Raw genomic sequence first — 26,226 nt, forward strand, 5'->3', positions numbered from 1 at the left:
CAGTTCCTCAAAAACTGTAGTACCACCGAAACGTCCCAAAGTACGGTGTACTTAGATTGGGGCGGATTCACTAAGCGAATACCGCGCACCACCTTGCAAACCAAAGGGTGTTCCCCTACCGGTCTGCCTTCCACATGCGGATGTCCCGCCGAAATCGCCGATCGAAAATTATTCACCGTCCGGTATGCCAAACCCGATTTGGCTAATTCAGCCAAAAAATTCACAATTAGATGGATGTCGGATCCCACGGGATCACTCTGTCGCTCACCACACCAACTGACCCATCGCTTCCAAGCAGATTCGTATCGTTTGTGTGTGGAAGGTGCCCAAGCCTGGGATAAGAAAAAGAGAGTGTCTTGCGAAACTCCCGGCACCTGCCAGCGACGCCTGAAAGTCTCCATGAGAACCAACTGGTCTTGCAACACCAACGGATGTCGAAGACCCTGCGGGTCCGTGAGAATGTCCGGAAACGACTGTAGTCGAACCGGTGGCGCACAAGCCAATGTCATGGCTGTTGGAAACCATGCCTGTGCTTTCCAACAAGGTGTAACTAGCACAAGTTCTGCCTTCTGTCTGCGAAGTTGCGCCAACACCCTCGGGATCATTGGAAACGGTGGAAAAGCATAAAGAGTGCCCATCGTCCATGAGTGAAGAAAGGCGTCCGAGCCGACCGCTAGAGGGTCCGGCCGCCAACTGTAGAACCGTGGAAGCTGATTGTTGAGTCTGGATGCAAACAGGTCCAATACACACGGGCCCCACTTGAGGTTCAATGCTTTGAATGTGCTGGGATGCAGCTTCCAATCGCTGCTGTCCCGTAAATGCCGTGAATTCCAATCGGCAATCACGTTGGACGACCCGGGAATATATTCCGCCATCACCACCAGACGACGATCCAGGCAATAGTGCCAGAAGTCCTTGGCGATCTCCGCCAAGAGACGAGATCTGGTCCCCCCGAGCCGATTTATGTATCTCACCGCTGACACATTGTCCATGCGGAGGAGAATACAACAAGAAACCTTCTGAGGGGCCAGAGTGCGAATCGCAAATGCTCCCGCAAGGAGCTCCAAGCAATTTATGTGCAACTTCAGTTCCTCCTGGGACCACCGACCCCCTGTCTCCAAGGTTCCGCAACGAGCCCCCCAGCCCCATCGACTGGCGTCCGATTCTATCACGACGTCCGGGCTGGTGGAGAAAATGGCCCTGCCATTCCAGGCCTCCATATGGTCTAACCACCAATTGATCTCCGTACGAGCCTCCGCCGAAAGGGTTATCTGTTGCGTATACGAGAGACCCTTGCGTAAATGCAAAATCTTCAATCTCTGAAGGGCCCTGTAGTGCAACGGCCCCGGGAAGATCGCCTGAATGGATGCAGCCAGAAGGCCTACTAGGCGAGCTAGCGTCCGTAATGATATTGTCGGAGAGGCAAGGGCTCTCCTCAATTCCTTCCTGATTGTTACTCTCTTCCTCAAAGGGAGCAGTAACTGACACGTGAGAGAGTTGATCTGAAATCCCAAAAAGTCCATCGATTGCGATGGGGTTAGAACCGACTTTTCTAGATTCAACAGAAAACCTAGTTCCTGCAACAATCGGAGCGTCCAAGACAGGTGCCTCGTTAAGAGGTCTTGCGACTGTGCCATAATTAGAATGTCGTCGAGATAAATTATCAGACGCACCCCCCGCTCTCTCAACCATTGCACCACCGGTCTCATGAGTTTGGTGAAACACCAAGGGGCGGAGGACAGACCAAAGGGCATCGCGGAAAACTCGAACCACTGTTCGCGCCATTGAAACTGGAGACACCGTCTGTGTGCCGGGAAAATAGGAACCGCCAGATAGGCGTCCTTTAGATCTAAGCGGACAAGCCAATCCTGTTCTAAAAGAATGTCCCGCAATAAATGGATTCCCTCCATTTTGAAGTGGCGATACACCACCCACGCGTTGAATTCCCTGAGGTTCTACACCAAGCGAAAAACCCTTGTCCTTCTTCGGAACCAAGAAAATTGTGCTTACAAAACCCCGAGCATGGGGAGTGGTCCTCACTATCGCGCCCTTCTGGAGTAACGCGTCCACTTCCCTGTCGATGAAATTCTGATCTTGTAGGGAAAAATGTAGGGATTCGGGCCTCCGAGTCTGATGTGGAGTGGTGTAGAACTCTATGTGGAAGCCCTGCACTGTTTGTAAAACCCAGGGATCGACCGTAATCTCTTGCCACCTGTGAAGGAATAAAGTAATGCGACCTCCCACCATGTACTCTGTGGTATTCAAAATCGGTACCTGCATAGGAGTTATCTCCGGAATTTTGTTGACTTCTGTACATTCCTCTCTGGCCTCGACCTCGTCCACCTCGATTGCGGGAGGGATAAAACTGCGGCTTCTGGCCACCTCTGCCTCTGTGTTCAGCACCCCGGGAGGTCTGGTTATAACCTCGGCCGGACCCTCGACCCCTGGAGCGTCCGGCCCTATCAAAAACACCAGTGTGGAACACCTTCTTGATATTAGCCTGCGCCTTGTCTAGAGCCGAAAACATGGCCACGTATTTGCCCATCTCTTTGACAAATTTGTCGCCAAACAGCATGCCATTGGCCAAGGAACCCGGTTCGGTCTTGGCCATCTCCGCTAATTGAGAGTCTATTCGCATTAAAAAGGAGCGCCTCCTCTCTGTTGACAGCGCCACATTGGCATTACCCAAAAAACACAGGGCCCGCTGAGCCCACTCCATAATATCAGAAGTGTCCAATGGAACGTTTTGGTTTTTACCGTTGACCGCCGCATCCAATATTTTAGTAAGGGGGCCCGAAACATCCAGCAGTTTATCCTGGCACCCCTGCCAGGCTCTATCCAAACCCTTTTTCTGGTCCTTTGCGAATTTTCGCATAAACGTAGCCATATTGGGGTCTAACTCTGGCGTGTCCGCCACTTTGCCAGTCAGCGATGGTCTTGGACATTCCGATCTTAAGGTGGCGCGCACCTCCTTCTCGAAACCCTGTTGTAAGTTTACCCCCACATAATGGGCCACTTCTGGACAAGGGACCCACTCCGAGGATCGAGGATGTATAAGACTCTGAGGGTCAAATAACAGATTTTTAGGGGCCTGGCTGTCATCCGCCTTATAAGCAGTATGTTTCACTTTTTTCGTTTTCTTTTTGGGCCTCACCGACTCCACCTCCGAGTCAGAGGTGTTTGTAGTAGATGGAAATGATTCATCCGTGGTATAAGCAGCCATGGATCCATGGTCTTTCATAACGTTTTTGGCCATACGCGCCAATACTTTGGCCGAAGACTGCGAAGTGCCAGCGTCACTATGCTGAGTCTTCATCTTCCTCTTGCCATACTTGAGTAGGGGTTTAGTAAACGGTTTGAGGGCTTTTATCAAAGCCTTATTAACTGAACCCTGGACGTGGGTATCCAGGGCTTCAACCAAATTCTCCTCCAAGTTTTCAGGTTCCTCATAGTCCTCATAGTTATCACACTCTACCCACTGATCCTCCTCTTCGGCGTAGTACGCCATTGCTTGAAGCAGAGAGGGTTGGAGGAGATTCACGGGGGGAGCAGCCCAGGGGTCTGTCAGAACCTGTCACTGACAAGTGCACAAACGAAATGAAACCTACACTAAAGGTTCTGAGCCAAAGTCAAGGTGGAAGGAGAAACCCCAATAAACTCCCCTAGAGCAAGGCTCTATGCCGGTAACACGCTCCGGTAAGCGTTCATATAATGAGGCCAGAGATGGGTGAAGTCTTTGTACTCTGTGCGCGAGGAGCCGTTAAGTCAAAAGAGACGAAAACGAGTTCTCGTGCACAGTCACAGCGTCCGGGGCAACGACGCGACCGCTCTCTGAGCACGAGCGTGTCGTGTCTGCCTCCTCCTTCTCCACCGCCCCCTAACGCTCGCAACGAGTCAACGACGCGCGCGTGTTGCAAAACACGACGTCCCCAGAGGGACCGGAGCCGATAACAAACACTTCGGAAACGTTCCGCCGGTCGCGCTACAATCTATCACACCAGAAAAACAATCCTGAATATATAAGCAACTAGCATTAATATCCTTAAAACAAATACTTCCCCACAATTTACCAGAACGATAAAAGGTAAGGAAAAAACACTTATCTGCTGCTGCAGCAGCAAAGAAAGAGGAAGTGATGTTGTGGTTTTCGGACTATATATGCTAAGTACTAATAGTGATTGGTGCATACTATGGAGGGGGTTGTACTTCCGGGGGTATGCTGAAGTTTAAAGTTGTTTTAATTGGCTGCTGTGGTTTTGCAGTAAAGCAAAGAGAAGCATAATCGGAGCCTCCGTGGACTGACATAGATTAGCTCAATCTGGCAACCCTGGAAACAGGATACTGTGGCTCCTATGGGGCTATACAGGATGTGATGTATGGACGAGCATCATGGGAAATGTAGTTTTATTTGCATACAAAACGATTTTCATTGGCTGCTTTGAGTAGCAAATAAAAGAAAGAGAAGCATAATCCTCGCCTCCCTGTCCTTAATAGAATTGAAAATTCTTGGCAGGAATGCTAGCAAATTTTTTTATTCACACCCGGAGCAATTAGGTATTCAGTGTGAAGTTCAGGGTGCAGAAGCACTGTCTGTGGCAGGCACAGGGATGGATGGCTCATAAAGGCTACACTGTAACATGATTCACCGCCGGGGCAATGCATTCATAACACTGTGACGTGCGTCTCGGGACGAAGGGAGTTACTCTTGAAAATGACCAATGGCTACTGCCGAGAGAAACAACCAGGAGAGGACTTCTCACTCTCTGCGTTACTGACTCACGCATTGGAAGGTCGGTCCTCGGCGAGAGGGGGATGCGCGGCAGACTTGAAGATAGTCAGGCGAGCACACTCGGCCGCATCCGCTGCTTGCACAGCGCGTCTGTTGACTCAGTTAGGCTGCAGTGTGTGGCACTCAAGTCTGTGGACCTCAACCTGGATGCAGACAGAAAGAGAGCGACCTCAGGTAGGGCGCGAAAAGGGTGCAAATATTCCGATCTGTGGCTTGGACGTTGCCGTTTTTTTTTTTAACCTATCTGAGTAATGCCGATTACTTCACTTATACATTTTTGTAGCCCCTACAGAGCTAAAAAAACAAAAACAAATCTATTGCTTACACGGGAAGACTGTTTACGCAGGAGCGATGTGTTTTTTTTCTTTTCTTTTTTCTAATGCAGATTTATATAGCGCGAACTTGACCCGAAGGTATTGGAGCGCTTTACATGAGCACCGGTTACGTTACACAAGAACACATTCAGGCACGGGGTGATTAAGTCAGAACACATTCTCTTCCCCTCCTGTTATATTCCTTTCAAGTTCCTCAGCCTAACTTAATGAAGGCTGCATTCACAGTGCTCTTCATTTTTTCCCTCCCTGATTAGGAGTTCCACTTTTTAGCAGCATTACAGATTTTTTGTTGCGCAAAATGTTCTAGTCCCAACATGACTGCGAGGTCGATATTGGAATATTATTTATTTAAACTCGTATAAAGCCACCGAGAACTTCAAAGTATGAGTGTTTTATACAAAACTAGAGACATATAGCTTAAGTGGGTTACATCAGTTGGACAGGAAAGTTAAGATCGAAGGTTATCAAATATGGCAAAATAGAACAGTGGTATCTGTGAATAAAGGTTCAGAGGTAATTTTAGTCGTACTGAGTAATAGCGGACAAGACAGAGAATAAAGTCGCCAAGAGAGGATTTGTTTGTTGAAACGATGAGTTATTGGTTGTTGAAGCTCGTGCTGAATTCAAGGAGAATCGGAAGCAGTTGAGAATTGGATATATGCATGAGAGAGGAGTTGAGTATTGATTCAGAAAGGGATGGAGATGCATAGCTGCAGTTTGATGATGGTAACCTCGATGGGAACCTTTGTGCAATTTGTCCATGGTTCGACTATTTTGAGAGTTACACTGAGGGGTATATTCACAAGAACGTGTGATAAACATCCCCGAAAAATGTTAACGCAACTTTACACATTGCAGCCTATCGCAGGAAAATAACCCCGTGTGAATGTGGAATTCACAACAAGGCGGTACCATGTGATAGTCTCCCGACACCTCGGACATGTCCGCGGTACAACTACCTTGATGGAGATAGCACAAACCACAACACAAAAAAACCTGCGATGGGCCAAAGCGCGATAAGAAAACAGTGACAACCAGCACGAGGGCAGCAATACTCGCTGGGAAAAAGCACAAGAACAGCATATGAAAAATGCCACAGAAAAAATTACATCAACTGCGGAGTACCACGAATGCACCCTGACCAACTGCAGAGGATAACATGTACCCCACAACATCCAAGCACCGTGGAAGAACAGAACCGACAGGCACACCGCATGAAAGAGACCAGTGGCAGACAAATCGGTGCCGCCGGAGCGACTCACCCACCGTGCAGCATACGCACATAAGCATAAGTGCACCTCGACATTGACAACATCCCGGTACAAACAGCAACACCTCCACAACAGAACACAGGGCACAATTGGTTCCGCAAATGTGCCCAACATGGCAAATCACACCTGAAACCGCAGGAAAATGTAACATGACAATGTACAAGTTCAACCTGCAAATATGTTTTAATCACACATGCTGTGCAATTGGACAGCTTGTATTGTCCCATGATTGCCATGGACGGCCACAATGTGACGTGCTCATGAGAAGTAAGTGTCAATGATAGTGTTCCTATGGGCCATTCCTGCCGCAGCTGCAGTGGGATGTGGGCCACCTGCCCCATCGTCACCATCATTGTCCGGTACCTCTGGAACTGGGATCCATGGGGCTTTGGTGCGAACACAGATGTTGTGCAACACACAACATGCAACAATCCTCTTGCACACGATGTCCGGGCTGTACAGGAGCTTTCCACCTGTGCCGTCCAGGCACCTGAAACGTAACTTCAACATGCCAAATGTGCATTCAACGATGCTCCTGGTGCGTATGTGGGCCGCATTGTACTGCCTCTGGGCGGGTGCGTCCGTGTCTCGGAGGGGTGTCATCATCCAAGGGCAGAGTGCATATCCTTGATCACCTGTGACAGTGCAGGGAGAAAAGAGTCAATACTTGGTTCGGCAGGATGTGATGGCAGGCCCACTAATCCAGTGACGCCTGTGCTGGCTGTGAGTGGGGTGAGTGTAAGCCAGCCCTCCGGGAGTAGCTGGTGCTGGCAACAACTCCAACAGTCATCAGGCACTCAGAAAAGCAATGTCAGAACAACAAGGGGGAATTACTCAAGTTGCACAGGGCTAGTGGCCCGGATGCACAGCAGCCGACACGGGCCCACCACCACGGGAAGCTGACCTGCGGGAGACTGGGGTTGGGTCATGAGGGCAGAGCAGGGCCTCGCATGTGTCATAGGTGCCTTCTACGGAGTGTCACGGGGTAGAATGGGAGGTCTACCCCCAGGGCATGATGCAGAGGGCACATGCCAGCTGTGTCCGGCAACATGGCTGACATGAATGCCACAGACCCATGCCAGACACCAAGTCCGTACCTGCCCGTTGCTGATGACAACCCCCAGGCTCAGACACCAACGATGTTCTGCCAGAGGGTGAGGGTCACTCATGGTGCACGGGTTAGTGGCACCACGTGTCGCCGGCTTGCGTTGAACAGGGTTAGTTGCACCACGTATCGCAGGCCTGCGATATGGAATTATGCCTCACTGATCGAAGGGAGTCTGGTGCTTTGGCCGCTGCCATTCAGGACTCCGGACACAGTTCCACATGTGGGACCTACTGGGCCGAAAAGGACGCCGGTGGAGTATGTTAATAATAAAGGAGTGATGTGGGCCAGTGTCAGGGGGGAGGGGGCAGTGATGGTCTGCGGAGGCTGCAGAGGGCGCGGGCCTGGGGCTTGGAGCTTGCACTGGTACGTGGTGGGCACTCTTTGACACACGACGGTGTTGACAGGTGAGCAGGGCGGCCCTGGTGCGCTGGGGCGGGCAGGCCTGGTCAGTGCATCAGCGTCCTGGGGTGCAGCAGGCGCATAGGGTCGCAGTCCCCGCTGCTCACGGCGGTGGGCCTCATGGCAGGCCACGAGGCGCCGCACTGTCAGTGACGTTGGCCCTCCCGGGAGTGAACCACGCTCTGCGCAACGGGGCTTTTGACCACACCCCTGCGCAGCCCTGGCGTACTCAGGGCCAACCCACTACGCTCACGCACACAGGGGGGGACGCACCGTGCAACACTTCACTATCTGACCCACGGCCTGGGGTGTCATAGTTGCGTCCACTGCTCACTACTCTCCAGTCACCAGCAGTTGTGGTCTGAATGGACATGTCTGTGGTTTGCATACCCATGTCTGTCCTGCACATCCATGCTTCACTTGTCGTTATGTACATTCCCATTCACGGGTCACTTGCATCCCACGCACATGGCTGCACTCCGCATCCACACGTTCAGCTGTTGTGTGGCTGTGGTGCCACGATATGTCTGTATTATGTGCAGGGGTAGCCCAGGATTACCATCGAGTGGTGTTGTCGTGTCTGGTAGGTGGTCGTGTTGTTTGAAATGTTGTATGTGGTTTGGTCATGCGTGCATTCTCACAATTGTGCGCTGTGTTGGTGGCTTTGGGGTGTGTGATGTGTTGATTTGTCACTTACCAACGAGCAGTCCAGTTCCATATGTGCCATCCTGGAAGCGCTGGTTGATAATGGACTGTCGGAAAATGAAGGAATCATGCACACTGCCTGGGTAGTTGGCGAGGACATTGGTGAAGAGTCCCTGGTGGTCCACTATTGCCTGCACATTGATGGAATGTGTGTGATTTCTGTTGCGGTAGTGGTGTGCAGTATCTGCAGGGGGCACAAGTGGGACATGTGTGCAGTCAATTGCCCCTAACCCGGCCGGGAATCCGGCTATGGCGTAGAAGCCTTGCTTTGTCTCCAGCTGTTCCTGCGCAGTGTTGGGGAAGTGAAGGAACTGGGGTATGAAGCTGAGGATGGCATCCAGGACAGGTGTGATGAGCTTTGATAGGGCTGGCTGTGAGACACCTCTGACTCTGGCAGCTGTTGGTTGGAGCTTCGTCTGCGGAGGGATGTTGATTCTCGCTGTGTTGGGACCGTCGGCCTGTGGGCGATGTGGGTCATGATGCGGAGGATGGTTGTCCTTTTGAGCCTGTAGTGGGCAATGACTTCCTCGGGCGTTAGGTCTGTGAGAATGGTGTGTTTTCGGTAGGTCCGCTGTCTTACTCTGCGCTGTCTCTGTTGTGGTCCGGGGGGGGGGGTCCGGGTCCTGGGGGTGGTGGGTGTTGTGGCCCTATAGGGGCTCCGAGCTGCATGATGAGTAGCTCCATGGCGTCGTTTGTTCTTTGGGTGTGGCTGTGTGCGGGGCTCCGTTGCTTACTGCGGTTAGTCGTCCATCTTTACACCTGCTTGAGGCAGGTGTTAAATACCTGCGGCTACCGCGGCTTATAGCATGTTTTTGACTCGCATCGCAGATCTGGCAGTTCGTTATGAAAGTGGTGTTTTTTTGCACGGGACCGCCTACTCTGCATCTCATTATGGTTAGTTTGTGGTGTCCACCATGGAGATACATTTTGGGGCAGTTATCGCAGGAATACCGGCGATGTCTGCAGTTTGCACCAGCTTGTGAATGGGATGTTAGATTGATCTCCACTTTTGATGCGTTAAGGTGGAGATCAATCGGAGATAAGTCCTTGTGAATATGCCCCCGAGTCTCTTGGGCTTATCCAGTGTGGTCACAGGTCCCGGAGACCATAGATGGTATTCAGAGAATCAAGCTCACTTCCTCAGTAGATTTGCTGCTGAGTAAATGGTGGCTCCTTAGGAAAACTGGAACTGATAGATGGTGTGAGGTATGAGTGAAACAGAAATGTGATATAACGTACTTTTTGTTTTACTGAAGTGTACTCCTTTGAAACCGAAAGGTAGACAGACCGGGGGTAAGACAGCAGCGTTGTTTGGCAAACTCTCAGAAAATGGTGACCACAGTCAAAGGAAAAATATTTTCTCATTACCAAAACATGCTGCATAATTAAGATGAAGTTAGTGTAGAAGAATAGATCAATATTCATTAAAGACTGTTTCTGTTCGGGTTGTCAATTGTGATGCCTCGTTCTTGAGGTGTATTTGCTCAGCAGTATGCAGAATTTCTCCCTTTAAAAATGCATGGCTACTGCCTATGTCATCAGCTCCTATTCTTGCCCATTTGATAGCATCTCTGCCTTGCACATATTTCCATATGGATCCAACACATGGCCTGTGATCGTAGCTTAGTGGCCACTCAGCGCAAAGCCTCTAAATTAACTATAAATAGGATGAGGAAAGAAGTAATCTCCCAGCAGTGGTCCCCTCTCAGTGACACTGCCCACACAAAGGATAGCAAGTCTTTCTGGAAGGCTGCCTCTTGTATGCGCTCCCTAGATCAAGGTGTATCAGCAGTTAGTTGTCACATAAAGTGGGAGGACTGGGTGGCACACGTTAGAAACATTTATTCTGACGCCAGTTTGGTTGGGTTTGCAGCTATGGCCTTGGGAAGCTCCATCCATTTCTTTACCAGAAGTGAAGGCTGCCATCCAGGAGAGTGTGGGAGGGAAAAGCAACCGGGCCGCATTGTGCCCCGAATTGACATGAAGTGTAACATGGATCTTTGGGCCCCACTGTTGACAAACATTTATAATACCCTGAAAAGGTCATTGATCACCTGTTCCTGGGCATCCTCAGTTATAGTTTTGATCTTTAAAAAGGGCAACAGGGTGGAGCCTAAATGTTACCGCCCGATTCCCTTGTTAAATATACCAGCCAAACTTTTAGGCAGAGTCCTGTATAATAGAGTAGTAGATTGGGTCACTGAAAATAGCATGTTAAATGTCAATATGGATTCCGCAGTGGTATAGGGATGATCTATCAATGCCTCAACTTAAACCTAATCATTGGGGAATATACATTGGCCAAGCAGTCTTCACTATATTTAGCCTTTATGGATCTGACAATGGCCTTTGATTGTGTTAATTGGGCTAAGCAGTGGCAATCTCTCATTAATCTGCAAATGGATCCATCCCTATTCCACTTTTTGGTCTCCTTGGATATGGACAATAAGGCCTGAGTCAGGTTTGGGAACAAAGGAGAAGTCCCTGATGAATTCGGTCGGGGGGGAATTCGCCAGTGTGCGTTTTAGCCCCACTTCTCTTTATTTTGTCATAAATGATCTTAGTAAGTGCACCCCAGACATACCCATGGTAAATGGTGCCCCCCACCAGCATTATTATATGGGGATGATGGTGTTAATTGCTTGCACCCCCAAAGCCTTGTGTCATCTAGTGCACCCCTTTGTCAATTTTATGGCCAATCTGGATTCATCAACTAATTTTACTAAGGCTTTCATAATGACTTGTGGCCCAAAGTGCATGCGACCCTTAACAATTACGGTGGATAACGAAGTGCTATTGAGCACCAGCTTCTTCTCTTACTTGAGGGTCACTTTTAGCTCGCCTGGGACATGGCCTGCGCATATTGCACAAAGTCGGACCAAGTTTTCCATGGCTGTTGGCTCACTAAGTCGCCCATCACCCAAGGGAGAAATAATTGTCACACCCTTTTTGCAAATATATTCGGCACAATGCGTCCTAATAGCAACTTATGGGGCCTGGGTGACTCGGCTACCCTCCAAAGGGAAGAAAATTGATGTTGTCGGAGAGTACTGTCAGTCACTGTGTGGACCTCCCAGCTTCATTTGCCACAATGAGCAAGGCTTAGCCTTTCTAAGCGACTTTATTTGTAGCCGGTCAATCCTCTTGTTGCTTTTTATCTGGTGCTCAGAAGAAGCAAAATTAACTAGAGAGTTTTAGACTGCTTGGCTTGCAGTAAGGGTCTTTTGATCCCCTGGCTAGTGTACGTCAAAAAATCTCTGGAAGACTTTGGATTGGCTGATATGTTTTTAGATAGAACGCCACGGGCAGCCTCTGTTAGCAAGTGCAAGTCTTGCTGCTAGAACGAACCAAAGAACAGAGGATTAAGTCTGAAAGACAAAAATCAAGTTTTAAGCATTATTTCTATCTTAATCCCGGGGCTAACTCTACCAACTACCTGCAGAACACTAATAAGAGGTGGGATAGTCTTCTATTGTCCAGATTCCAGGCTGGTATTATGAAATATTTACTTTGTTTTCCGGCCGGACACCAACCGCAGCTTGACTCTATAGAATGTCAATGTGTTAACTTGCATAAACAAACTATGGTGCATTTCCTCTTCTTCTGTGAATATTATAAAATGTATACCAAAAAATTCCTCATACCAATTTTGAAGTTTAAGAATCTACGACTTTGTATGCAAGCATATCATTTTTTATTTGCATTACCAGATGACATAACATGGTCACGTGATTCTGTTTCTTAAAGCAGCAGTCCGCTCCAAGAGGTCAATTTTAGATTAATTTCAGGACATCGATGAATCAGTACTTGTCTGTTTTAATTTCGGTTTTATTCTTCTCAGCCTGTTTATATCCTGATTGTTGGTCATTAGTATCACAAACCTGATGATTTTATGTATTTTACTTGTATGTTTTAATAACTTGTATGTATTTTACTTCTATTTTTGCACATCATGCACTTTTATGGCTGTTCACAGCCGAATAATGAGAATTCTGATTCTGAATCCAACTTTGATTTTCAACATTCATAAAAAAAAATGCAAGCAAAAATAAAACAGACATGTTGATGCACATGATTTTTAAAGAATATATATTTTTATTGACATTTTCTTGTTTTTGTGTAATTTGACTTAATTTCATGCATTTTGCACCAGTTGATGCACATGATTTATGCGTAGATAAATAATCAAACAAAACAGCAATAATTATAAAATATTGAGTTTTGACAATGGTGGGCAGATTTGAGAAGGGACCCTATCCTAAAACATTCTTAATTTCATGATTGAAAAAAAATGTAGACCTACTCTGTACTGTGCAAATTTTAGTTTTTAAAAAAGTGGTTGTGAGGAAATGGGCCATTACTGTGTGGGATGCACAATTAATGGGTTCACATTGACTATCTCAGTATTGGGGAGTAGAGCAGTATAAGGCCTACTCAAGGGAGGTGATGTGGGCGTATTTGCCATTTGCGGACATGAAATAACATTCAACCAATATTGTCCAGTCTGTGCTTGTTGTTTAGCAAAGTAAAAGTGCATTTAACACACGTACACTCACTCACTCACTCTCACACCCTTGTGGGGACTATATGTGGATACCTGCCTTGTGGGGACTAATCGTTACCAATGTTTTTAACTCACACTAATAACAGAAACATGTTAAGAAAAAATTCATGATACAGGATCCGGCTTCAAATTTGCAAATATATTGTTATTTAATCAAGCGCACAGAACCATCCTTGTGGGGACCTAGTCCATAACACTATTTGTGATTGAATACAGTCAAAGGCACATGGCTAAATGTTTATTTTATCAACAATATAAACAAACAACATTTTAATGTATTCATTTGTGAATTGCTGCATATATACTAAGGGTGTACATAAAAGAAAGATTGTTAATGTGCCAGAAAATATCATATCATGATTACAGAAAGTCACTTACAACTGTATTAAACATATTTATCAGTGCTCAAAATCTTGGTAAATAAGGGAACTATCACATAAAGAAATTAACACATGGAATCAAGGAATATGCTCAAGTGGAACCCAGAGCTTGATTAGCCACTTACATTTTTATCAAAATAGCTGTTGGATCACACCTCCATAGGAATGCATATAATGTTAAGGTCTGCATAGCAGTAGAATCGGATGAAGCCCAAAGAGGTGGAATGTCATCACTGAATTGGGATGGTGTGTGATAATGCCAGCAGAGGTGGTATGTGAACACTGTAGGTCCAGGGTCTGTAAAGAGATGGTGTCTTCGGCCGTGAAGAAAGTTCCCACAAAGTTAGAATGTAAAGATTATTTTGTTTAAGTCAGCATAATTATAGTATATGTTTGTAGGAGTCCTTGCAGAGATAGTGTGTGAATGTAATCATGTCCAAGTCCACACAGAGATAATGTTAGATTATTGGGATGTTCAAGTCCCCGGAGTTAGGGCATTAAAAATGTTTGGGTTCTAGTACCCGCTGAAATAGTGTGTAAAGACAAACTTAAATCCCCATACAGAGAATGTGAAGCTAATGATGTTCAAGTATAAACAGAGATTGTGTGCTATTAAAGGAATATTCAAGTCCCCACAGAGAGAGTGTGTTATTCTAGTGATGTTCAAGTACCCACAAAGATAGTGTGTAATTATAGTGTTGTTCAAGTCCCCGCAAAGATAATGTGTTGTTATAGTGATTTTCAAGACCCCACAGAGATAGTGTGTGACGACAATTGTGTTTAAGTCCCCACTGAAATATTGTGTAACGTCAAAGCTTAAATCCATTATAAAGAGTGTGAAGCTAATAATCAAGTCCACACAGAGGTTGTGTGTAATTATAGGAATGCTCACGTCACCACATAGATGGTACATTATTATAGTCATGTCCAAGTCCCCACATAGTGTGTTATTATAGTGGTGTTCAAGTCCCCACAAAGATAGTGTTATTACAGTGATGTTAATGTCACTACTGAGATACTGTGGTATCATAGTGATCTTCAAGTCCCCACAGAGACAGTCTGGGAAGATGATTGTATTCAAGTCTCCTCTGAAATATTGTGTAAATACAAACCTTAAGGAATTACAGGAATGCTCAAGTCCTCCAGAGATGGTATGTTATTGTAGTGATTTTCAATTTTCAAGTCCCCATAAGTGCTCACTTATTACTTTATTCCACTGAACACATTTGCCCACACACAGGTGCAGCGAAGTATGTAGAGCTGATACATACTTAATTTTTCTCTCTCTCTCTTATATCTCCACAGAAACAAAGAACACCAAATAGGTGGTGTATGTATGTATTTTCACTAAGATAATGTGAAGCTAATGATGTTTTAAGTCCAAGCAGAGGTTGTGTGGAATTACAGGAATGCTCATGTCCCCCAGAGATGGTATGTTATTGTTGTGATTTTAAATGTTTATGTCCCCAAAGAAATAGTGTTATTATAGTGTTGTTCAAGGAAATAGTGTGTTATTATAGTGTTGTTCAAGTCCCCACAAAGATAGTGTGTTTTTTAGTGATACTCAAGTCCCTACAGAAACAGTTTGTGACGACAATTGTGTTTAAGACCCCACTGAAAAAGTATGCAAATTAGAAGCTCAAATCTCATTACAGAGAGAGTGTGAAACTAATGATGTTCCAGTCCACACACAGGTTGTGTGTAATTATAGGAATGTATCTCAGAAAAAGGGGGGGAGGAGAAAGAGGTTTTCGCCGGGTTATTACTCCTTAGTTAAACATATTAAATCTAAACAGAGAACCCAGTATGTACATATACATTAATGTCTCTCGTGTCAGGAAAAAACTCATTTTTTCTTGTAAAACCCTCACACACCAGGGTTGTACCTTGGCGGCATGCTTTATCATCGGGTCTATCCCGATCCACTGCGGATCGGGCGTGCTGCGACTGACTAACTACATGGGAGCACTGGTTGACCTTTATATAAAGATTAAGGAGATGTGTATATATCTAGAAGGGGAGGGAGTGGAGACAGTTAAAAATACCTGACTAGTAGGTATATCTATTTAATTCCTGCCTCTAGTCGGTATGATTAAAAATTAGGGGTGATTAGGAAAGCAAGGTTGGTAATGCACCTGCGGTCCTATGGGTCAACATGTTTCGAGCTGGCTTTTCTTCAGGACCATGGGAACCTAGTTCCTTGGTACCACTACTGTAGGCTTATTCACATAAAACACTATTTGCATGCTATGCCACTTAGTGAAAATACATACATACACCACCTATTTGGTGTTCCTTGTTTCTGTGGAGATATAAGAGAGAGAGAGAAAAATTAAGTATGTATCAGCTCTACATACTTCGCTGCACCTGTGTGTGGGCAAATGTGTTCAGTAGAATAAAGTAATAAGTGAGCACTTATGGGGACTTGAAAATTGAAAATCACTACAATAACATACCATCTCTGGAGGACTTGAGCATTCCTGTAATTCCTTAAGGTTTGTATTTACACAATCTTTCAGAGGAGACTTGAATACAATCATCTTCCCAGACTGTCTCTGTGAGGACTTGAAGAGCATTATCATACCACAGTATCTCAGTAGTGACCTGAACATCACTATAGTAGCACACTATCTTTGTGGGGGCTTGAACACCACTATAGTAACACACTATCTCTGTGGGGACTTGAACATCCCTATAATAACACACTATCTTTGTGGGGACGTGAACAATGTCCCATTAATGTGAAATATTCTGGCACTCTTCTAGTAAATTATGCTGACTTTCAATTAAGAGAAAAAATCTTGTCTAAGGCCAAGGAAAAGAAAAATTTGACAACACACAAAGTCCCTCAATTTAAAATCTTTTCCGATATGACTGCATTTGTAGCAAAGAGGCGGAGAGAATTTGTTGGAATGATTGATTCTTTTAAAGCCAAAGGGGCACAGGCAGCCATTGTTCAACAATCGAAATTAAAGGTTCTTGTAATTGGCAAATTCTACCTAATGGAAGATGTAGTAAAAGCTAAAGAATTATTACAGAAGTTATCTAGCTCACTATAAAAATATATAAATGATGAATGATAAAAGTTAGGCAATAATTATGTTGATATTTCTTAGAGATACTTAAGCTAAGGGTCTCACAGCTCAGTATGAGTGTAAATGCTATCTGGGGCGGGAGACTGAGGGCCGGAGGACTAGGGTCACTCCCGGAGTAGTAAGTGCACAATACTGGGTGCAGGGTCATTGCACTCAGTGTACTAAGTGGGAGTAGGGAGGAGGTGTGGTCTATCCTCTCACAAGGAGCACAGCGCAGGCACAGAGAAGATAAGGGTGGAGGGGTAGGGAAGGGAATGGGGTGCATGCAGTGGAGAAAATGGGATACTTCATCTATACGTCAGTACAAGCAAATTATCTTTGGTAAATGTGTAAGGCAACATAATGCAGGAGATGTCAACTTGCCCCAAAAATTATTTTCTCTCTCAAATGTATGAAGTAAGGCTATTATCAATATCAATATGCACTTTACATGGTATTCTAGTTTGAACTGTCACTTTAAAAAAGTTGGTATGTACTGTAGTTAAAAGATTAATGTTGAGAAATGTGTTGAAATCTACTTTTAGTCATGCTGCTAGCAAGATCTTGGTTCATCTCTTTCTATATATGCTAATTATTTGATCATCATATGCACAGGCACTTCAAATCTAGCCTATGTACTGTACAATATGCAGAAGCAGGCACTTTAGAATGTATGCACACTGTACTTTGGTTGATATGTCTTTTGATGACAGCTACTCATAAACAGGTATATAAAGATTCTGTATGTATTCTCTCCTTGAACGCCAATGGCCTCAATAATAAAATAAAAGCTCGGGCTGTTGAAGAATGGTTAAGAGGAAATGCCCCTGACATTGTATTGATTCAGTAGACACATTATGTGGATTAAAAAAAAATCTACATATAGTATGTTCAGGCAGTGGGCAGATAGCAGGTATTTTTCAAGTGCTGCTATTATAGGGACAGCAATTTTCGTTAGAAGATGAAATGTGGGGTTTGGTCACTGGTTTGATTAACAAAAGTAGTTTAACCATAGCCACAATGTACGCACCAATTGAAGACAATCCTACACCTTTATCGGATCTTTATCAAGCATTACTGTATATCCATGGAACAGTGATATTGGGGGGTGATTTTAACCTTTTGCAGGATCCGGTACTGGATTCATCCTCAGGTGCACAGAAACAAAATAAACCATGTCTGAAAAAGGTGGTAGCGAAATGTATGCAAAGATTAGATCTGATAGATATATGGCAGACAAAATTTCATAATATTCATGTTTCTCAGCCAAATATAAAACAGCAGCAAGACGGGATTCTTTTCTTACTTCACGTAATTTAAGTTTAATCAACTGCACCTATATTCAAAATGTTTGTTCCGATCATGCTTTCGTAAAGTTGGCAGTATCAGGATTTTGGGGTACGTAAGCAATCATCTAAATGGTAGTTTGATAAAATCCATCTCGAGGACGAAGACTGATGTATGGAAACCCAGAATGAAATGGAAAGCTTCTTTCAACTGAATAGGAATACAGCTAGTGTAGAAAGTGTTTGGGAGGCTTTTAAAGCTACTATTTGTGATTATATAACTACCAACGATATAGCAGCTAGACTCCCTCGAAATGCACATAGAGCAAAATTAGAACAAGAAGTCAGATGTGCAAATGAATAATATATAAGGGATAAAACTATTAAAAACAAATCAATAATAGTGCAAGCATGAAAGACTAAGCAAGATTATTACTACTCAAAGGGTATTTAGCCAATTTCGCATTTCTCCAAAAGGTGTATGAGGAAAGTGAGTTTTCGGGCAAATTTTTAGATTGGTAAATAAGAGAGAGATAGGCACATAATGGAATTACTGCCTTGGTCGATAAAGATATGAACATTTGCATCACTAATAAAGTACAAATACAGGGGAAGTTTTTAAAACATTATGAAACAATCTACTTAGTTAGACAAGAGGTAGATATGTTAAAACTAAAGGATTTTCTTAATAAACTCCACATTCCAAAACTACAGGCAAGTCAAATTAAGAACATGGTGGCAGATGTCACATTAAAAGAAATTGAAGATGTTGTGCAATCTCTGGCTAGCTTCAAAGCATGTGGAGAAGATGGATTGCCTGCTGAATTTTATATAAGAAATTTAGTTCAATAATAAATCCTGAATTAGTAACGCTGGCCAACTATATTCTGAAGGGAGGTGCAATACCTTCCTCATTCCGTGCAGCAGCAGTAGTTCGCTTTTTGAAAAAAAACAAAGACAAGGAGGAAGTTAATTCTTACATGCCTTTTAAACACTGATTATAAAATTATAGCCAAATTACTGGCAAACAGAATGAATAAGGGTGTGGGGTCAATTATACATTTAGATCAGTGTGGATTTGTTGCAGGGAGACAATTATATTTTAACGCCAGTTTTTTGGTCGAAGCTATAGATTTTTTTTAGTTAAAATAAAATCCCGTCCCAGATTATGCTACTAGATGCCGAGAAGGCTTTCGACTTGGTTTGTTGGGAGAGCCGTGTCTGTATTCTAACTGAGTTTGGATTCCCTGTTGAATTTATCAGCATGACCTTTAAGTTTTATAATGGGGCTTCTGTACAAATAATTATCAATTCAAATAAGATTGGCATTTGTAAAGTTAACAGAGGAACACAACAAGTTTGTCCTCTGTCGCCATTACTTTTTGCTTTTTTTTATAGAGCCTCTGGCTATAGCTGTTCGCTCAAATAGCAGCTTGACATCTCTGATTCCAGGAATGACAAACGTAACGCTTTATGCTGTTGATATAGCTTTGTTTCTTAGACCCAACTTAGAAGTGCCCCAAAAAATATTTAGTATCTTCCAAGAATAGCATCTAATTGGAGGGTATAAAATAAAAAAAGTCCAAGACAGAGATTTTGCTTTGTAATACTGTATCTGACACTTTATTAACAGAATTGGGCCTACTGGTCATCACTAGACCTAAGAGGTATCTTGGTATATATGTCTCCGGAAATGTAAATGACATGTATGTTTAAATTATGTCGCTTTAATTAATAAGCTAAAGGGGCTGCTTGCAAAATTGAATAATTTGCCCCCATCAATACTGGGACGGGCTGCACTGATTCGTATGTCGATTTTACCTTTATGCAATTTTTCATTTTTAGCCATTCCTAATGCAATACAAATGACATTTTTTAGAATCAATCATTTTTATTGTGTGGTAGCAAGATCACAATTGCACAGCTTAGCTGCCTACATCAAGGCGCCGGCAGAGCGAAGAGTAAGGGGCATTACACAGCGTTCAGGTCTACATCACAGGGGACGAGCTCGCGGTGAGTTAAAACCTCAGTGAAATCGCAAGGCACCTAGCGAAGATACCACTTTTATACAAAATACCAAACAAAAATAAAATAACCCCACCTCCCCCAAATGAAATTTTTTAAAGAGGTGCAAGGCATGTTTTCCACTTTTTTCATGGGTAAATAAAACATCAAGATTAGCTCTATAGACCAGTAAATGAAGGAGGTCTAGGCCTACCTGATTTGAAAGAATATTATTTTGTGAATTTGGCACACATTACCTATAGATCAACCATGTGTTTAAACATCAATAGATTCGATAATTTCTTCTTAGATTTAATCTATCAAGAATATGACATTATTGACTTGATGCGTTTAATGAAAACCCCCAAAATAGTTAGATATTAGACGCTGCAGTGAAACATCAAACATAAGCAACAACTGTATCGGCACTATGAGATTCCCATTATTAATGGAGCAACAGTGCTCTCAGATGTGTACATAGGGGAGGATCTTTTGATAAGAATGTAATGTCTAAATGGATGAGCAGCGGTTATAGAAAAATATGGGACTTTTTGGAGGGGATCTGGAAAAACTGGAATGAAATAGAGCCGTGAATTAAATATTGTAAAACCATGTTGCAATGGTATTATATTAGGATTAAGCATTTCCTACGGGAATTGAATCCCTTACACATAACGGAAACTAGGGAGCTCGCTGAGCAGTTGAGATAATCTAAAACCTGCCAAACAATCTGTAACTTGGCTTCTCTACTACACAGTCAGGGGGAGGATAAACTTTATGGGAAAGCCCCAAAAAATTGGCTGTCAGGAGAAGGCCTCCAGATATCCATTGCGTCTTGGGATCAGATCGATGACTTTAGTTTCTCATTATTGAAAGGGGCCAATTTAAGACATGCCATTTTACATTTTATACGAAACAGCATATATATATTTTCTACTGGCAGTTGCCAGTAGATAGTTATGGTTACAACCTAGTTTCCATAGGAAATCTCAAAATTCTATTTTGAATAACGTTGGCGCCGGTTGATGAATCCTCCCGAAATTTTCAAAACTAATGGGGCGCTCCGCTGAGCTCCTACCCTGAAATTCTCGGGGTGATTCGTCAAGCGGGGACCGAGAAAAAGGGGGGTCCCAAAACGCGTTTTCCCCATGCATTTTTCCATAGGACCTTTAGTCGCAGCTACAGCCCGAACGGCTGAACAGAAGTACGTGAAATTTGGCAGAGAGGTAGCCATAAGGTCAAGAAAGTGCCTTTTGCAGGTCTGGTGTAAATCTGTTCAGTATTTCCTGAGAAAATAGCATTTAAAAGCATATCAATATCTACGCGCGCACCGTGCGCGAGCGCAATTCTGATTGCTTGTTAGATGTCGTTAAACATTCGAATCGGTCGAAACCAGGAATTGTCGGCTGCCATTTTGTCTCTCGCAGTCTGAGGGGGTGAAAAAAAAAGGTGGAGAACGTGAAAAGGGGGCAGAGTGGACAGTTCCTGACCCCCTAGCCTTGGTCAGGGGGTCACAGAAGGACCCCCAAGGGAGACAAAAAATTTTTTTTTTAAATCGCGAGGTGCGCGCACCACGCGCGCACGGCTTGCACTGCGAACGGTGGGCGCTCGGTGCACTTAGTGCACCGTGCGCCCACAGCGCGCGCACTGTGCGCTAAGTGCACCGTGCGCCCACAGCGCGCACGGTGCGCGCACCTCGCGATTTAAAAAAAAAATGTTCACGGTGCGCGCACGCTGGAAAAACCTGAAAAAAAAAAATAATAAATACATAACTTAGCATTTAAAAAAACGTACAAATTCACTGAAAAAACCATAGGTTTCACACACGTTATAGTTACGAATTAGCATTTAAAAAACCTTGCAAATTCAGTTAAAAAACCATAGGTTTCACACATGTTATAGTTAGCTGGACATTTCACTCGTAAAAAACCAATGAAATTCCCCTGTTATAGTTAGTGCAGGCAACTATAACTCACGCGACCGCAATCCTCTGCTGATGACATCAGATATTACATCACTGATGACATATGTGTCTTTATGAAAAATAAATATTTGTAATATATGTAAAGCTAAAGATTAATGGAAGAAGACATGGGTAAATAAGTGTCTAAATACAGTGATGTAATATCTGACGTCATCAGCAGAGGATTGCAGTCGCGTGAGTTATAGTTGCCTGCACTAACTATAACGTGGGAATTTCATTGGTTTTTTACGAGTGAAATGTCCAGCTAACTATAACGTGTGAAACCTATGGTTTTTTCAGTGAATATATATATATATATATATATATATATATATTCACTGAAAAAACCATAGGTTTCACACATGTTATAGTTAGCTGGACATTTCACTCGTAAGAAACCAATGAAATTCCCCCGTTATAGTTAGTGCAGGCAACTATAACTCACGTGACCGCAATCCTCTGCTGATGACATGTGTGTCTTTATGAAAAAAATATATTTGCAATATATGTATAGCTAAAATTTAATGAAGACATGGGCAAATAATTGTCTAAATACAGTATTAGCATCAGCAGAGGATAGCGGTCACGTGAGTTATAGTTGCCTGCACTAACTATAACGGGGGAATTTCATTGGTTTTTTACGAGTGAAATGTCCAGCTAACTATAACATGTGTGAAACCTATGGTTTTTTCACTGAATTTGCAAGGTTTTTTAAATGCTAATTCCTAACTATAACGTGTGTGAAACCTATGGTTTTTTCAGTGAATTTGTACGGTTTTTTAAATGCTAAGTTACTTTACGCCATTCGTGGTGTGCGCGCCCACTTAACGCAGTTCGTTCCGTGCGCGCACCGTGCGCGCACAGTGAGCACGCGGTGCGCTTTGCGCACCGCGCGCCCACTTTACGCAGTTAGTGCCGTGGATGGGCCATGTACGCACGATGCGCTTCTCGCACCGTGCGCACATGGAGGACATATTATGCGCTTCGCTGTGAAAGGTAAGCTTTTACATTTCCAACGAATGTTATATGCCATGCACAATTGGTGCCCTGCGGGCAACATTTGCACACGGGGAGGGAAGAGTGGGGATAATATTTTTTTTATTTTTTATATTTTTTACCGTAAGCGTACGGTAAGCGTAATCGGGGATTTTACAAAAAAAAATGGATTTTTGCCCATGGGGGAACTGTGGGGACCCATTAATCAAGGCTAGGTGGTAAGGAGCTGTCTAAACAGTCCCGTTACATGTTTTTTGCCTTTGTTTTTCTTCATCCCTTAAGAGTGCAAGAGAGAAAATGGCGGCGGCCGCTTCCTGGTTTCGAAGGATTCGAATGTTTACTAAGATCTAACAGCCAATCAGAATCGCGCACGTCACCGTACGCGTACGGTAAGCTTACCGTAAGCGCACCGTAAGCTGGCTCAGATATATATATTGATTTAAAGGCTATTTTTTCAGAATCTACTGAACAGATTTACACCAAACCTACAAAAGGCACTTCCTTGACCTGTAGACTACCTCTCTGCCAAATTTCAAGGAACTCTGTTCAGCCGTTCGGGCTGTAGCTGTGTCTAAAGGTCCTATGGAAAAATGCATGGGAAAAACGTGTTTTGGCACCCCCCTTTTATCTCAGCCCCCGCTTGACGAATCCCCCCCGAGACTTTCAGGGTAGGAGCGGAGCGTAGCGCCCCATTAGTTTTGAAAATTTCGCGAGGATTCGTCGACCGGCGCCAAAGTTATTCAAAATAGAATGTTGCGGTTTTCCTATGGAAACAGGGTCCTAACTATAACTACCTACTGGCGACCGCTAGTAGGTAATATATATATATATATATATATATATATATATATATATATATATATATATATATATATATATATATATTCACTGAAAAAAACCATAGGTTTCACACATGTTATAGTTAGCTGGACATTTTACTGATAAAAAACCAATGAAATTCCCCCGTTATAGTTACTGTAGGCAACTATAACTCACGCGACCGTAATCCTCTGCTGATGCTAATACTGTATTTAGACACTTATTTGCCCATGTCTTCTTCCATTAAATTTTAGCTATACATATATTACAAATATTTTTTTTTCCTAAAGACACATATGTCATCAGCAGAGGATTACGGTTGCGTGAGTTATAGTTGCCTACAGTAACTATAACGGGGGAATCTCACTGGTTTTTTATCAGTAAAATGTCCAGCTAACTATAACATGTGTGAAACCTATGGTTTTTTCAGTGAATTTGCAAGGTTTTTTAAATGCTAATTCCTAACTATAACGTGTGTGAAACCTATGGTTTTTTCAGTGAATTTGTAAGTTTTTTTAAATGCTAAGTTACTTTACGCCATTTGTGGCGTGCGCGCCCACTTAATGCAGTTCGTTCCGTGCGCGCACGGTGCGCTTCGCGCACCGTGCGCGCACAGTGAGCACGCGGTGCGCTTTGCGCACCGCGTGCCCACGTTACGCTAGATGGGCCATGAACGCACGATGCGCTTCGCGCACCGTGCGCACATGGAGGTCATATGATGAGCATCGTTGTGACAGGTAAAATATAGGTTTTGTTTATCTTTGATGAGCCATGCACAAAAGGTGCCCTTCGGGCACCTTTTGACACGGGGTGGGGAGAATGTGGATATTTTTATTTTTTATTTATTATTTCTTACCGTACGCGTACGGTAAGCGTAATCGGCGAAATTTTCGAAAAAATTAAAATTGCCTTTTTTCACTTGGGGGATCGTTGGGGACTCCCTCGACATGGCTAGGTGCTTGGGAGCTGTGTAAACAGCCCCTTTACATGATTTGCACTTTGTTTTTCAACCCCCTGTCAGAGTGCGAGAGAGAAAATGGCGGCCGCCGCTTCCTGGTTTCGACCGATTCGAATGTTTACTAAGATCTAAGGGCCAATCAGAATCGCGCACGCCACCGTACGCGTACGGTAAGCGCACCGTAAGCGCACCGTACGCTGGCTCAGATATATATATTGATTTAAAGGCTATTTTCTCAGAATCTACTGAACAGATTTACACCAAACCTACAAAAGGCACTTCCTTGACCTGAGGACTACCTCTCTGCCACATTTCAAGTAATTCTGTTCAGCCGTTCGGGCTGTAGCTGTGTCTAAAGGTCCTATGGAAAAATGCATGGGAAAAACGCGTTTTGGGACCCCCCTTTTATCTCAGCCCCCGCTTGACGAATCCCCCCGAGACTTTCAGGGTAGGAGCGTAGCGTAGCACCCCACCTATTTTGAAACATTCGCGAGGATTCGTCAACCGGCGCCAAAGTTATTCAAAATAGAATGTTGCGGATTTCCTATGGAAACGTGGTCCTAACTATAACTACCTACTGGCGACCGCCAGTAGGTAATATCCCCTGATTTTCTTCAGAAAATAAATCAGCAGGAAGGAGTGGCTTTCTAAGGCTGTACAGGTTTTGGGATTAAATTAATCAGTATTGCACTGATAAACTGAATGCTCAGCAGATGGTGGATGCTCAGACTACAGTTTTAGGATACTCACCTGACTTAAGAGCTGACCTTTTGCAAAAAAAATTAATATACATTGTGGTTTTAACAGCTTGATCCTTAATACTGCAAAGGTGGCGGTCTGATGAAATTCCGACCTTTCAACATCTACAGTGTAAACTTGATAGGATTAAGGAGATTTGTGAAATGATGGGAAATTTTGGATTAAGAGCTTTCTCTTGATATGGAATCATATACAGGGTGGTGCGATCGGTGCCAAGGCACCGGGCACTGACTTGAGGTGGGGGCGTCATTTTTGCACATATATTAAAATTTGAAAAGCACTGGCTGCTCCTTTCCTGGCCTCCAGCAATTTTCAGGCATCAATTAAAATGTCAAGATAACTCTGGTGATTATTCATCTTTCTGAAAAGAGACGGAGGTTTGTCTAGCCGAAGTTTTGACTCATCCTAAGGTAGGGCATAGGGTTAACATGCCTGCTGCTAAGAACGTGTCCCATGCAGATCACAATGTGCATATAATCTAAATAGGTCAGTGGGTTACTGCTTCTGTAAAAGAGCTCTTTTTGTCACTTGCAGTTTATAAGTCAAAATTCTAATATGGAACATTAACTGTCATCAAAGAGCTACATGCAAACTGCAAGGTATATGTAAGATTTATGTTTTTTTGCACAGTCTTTCATTATCCTAATCTTCCCTAAAGGATTAATTTGAGTAGAAAACAATTCTTATTATTTAAGAGAGCCCCTAACAATGGAGTTAGGTTTGAAATTCTGAATTTGTTCTTTTCTAGAATAAGGACTCACACTATATTGCCTACCAGTATCGATGACATGTCACTCCTACACTACACCTTGTAGT

The 26,226-nt window shown here is 43.9% G+C and overlaps 1 protein-coding gene across 1 annotated transcript in view; it reads left to right on the forward strand.

Annotated features, from left to right (window-relative positions):
* The first annotated feature begins 4,663 nt into the window (after positions 1-4,663).
* HASPIN (histone H3 associated protein kinase) overlaps positions 4,664-26,226 on the forward strand; it is a 1,547,868-nt gene continuing 1,526,305 nt past the window's right edge. The window contains exon 1 of the mRNA XM_085639404.1: positions 4,664-4,963. Coding sequence (XP_085495530.1) covers positions 4,712-4,963 — 252 coding nt within the window. The 5' untranslated portion in view covers positions 4,664-4,711. The remainder of the gene's footprint in view (positions 4,964-26,226) is intronic.

Source organism: Triturus cristatus, chromosome 12 (assembly GCF_964204655.1).
Source record: "Triturus cristatus chromosome 12, aTriCri1.1, whole genome shotgun sequence".
Taxonomy (NCBI): domain Eukaryota; kingdom Metazoa; phylum Chordata; class Amphibia; order Caudata; family Salamandridae; genus Triturus; species Triturus cristatus.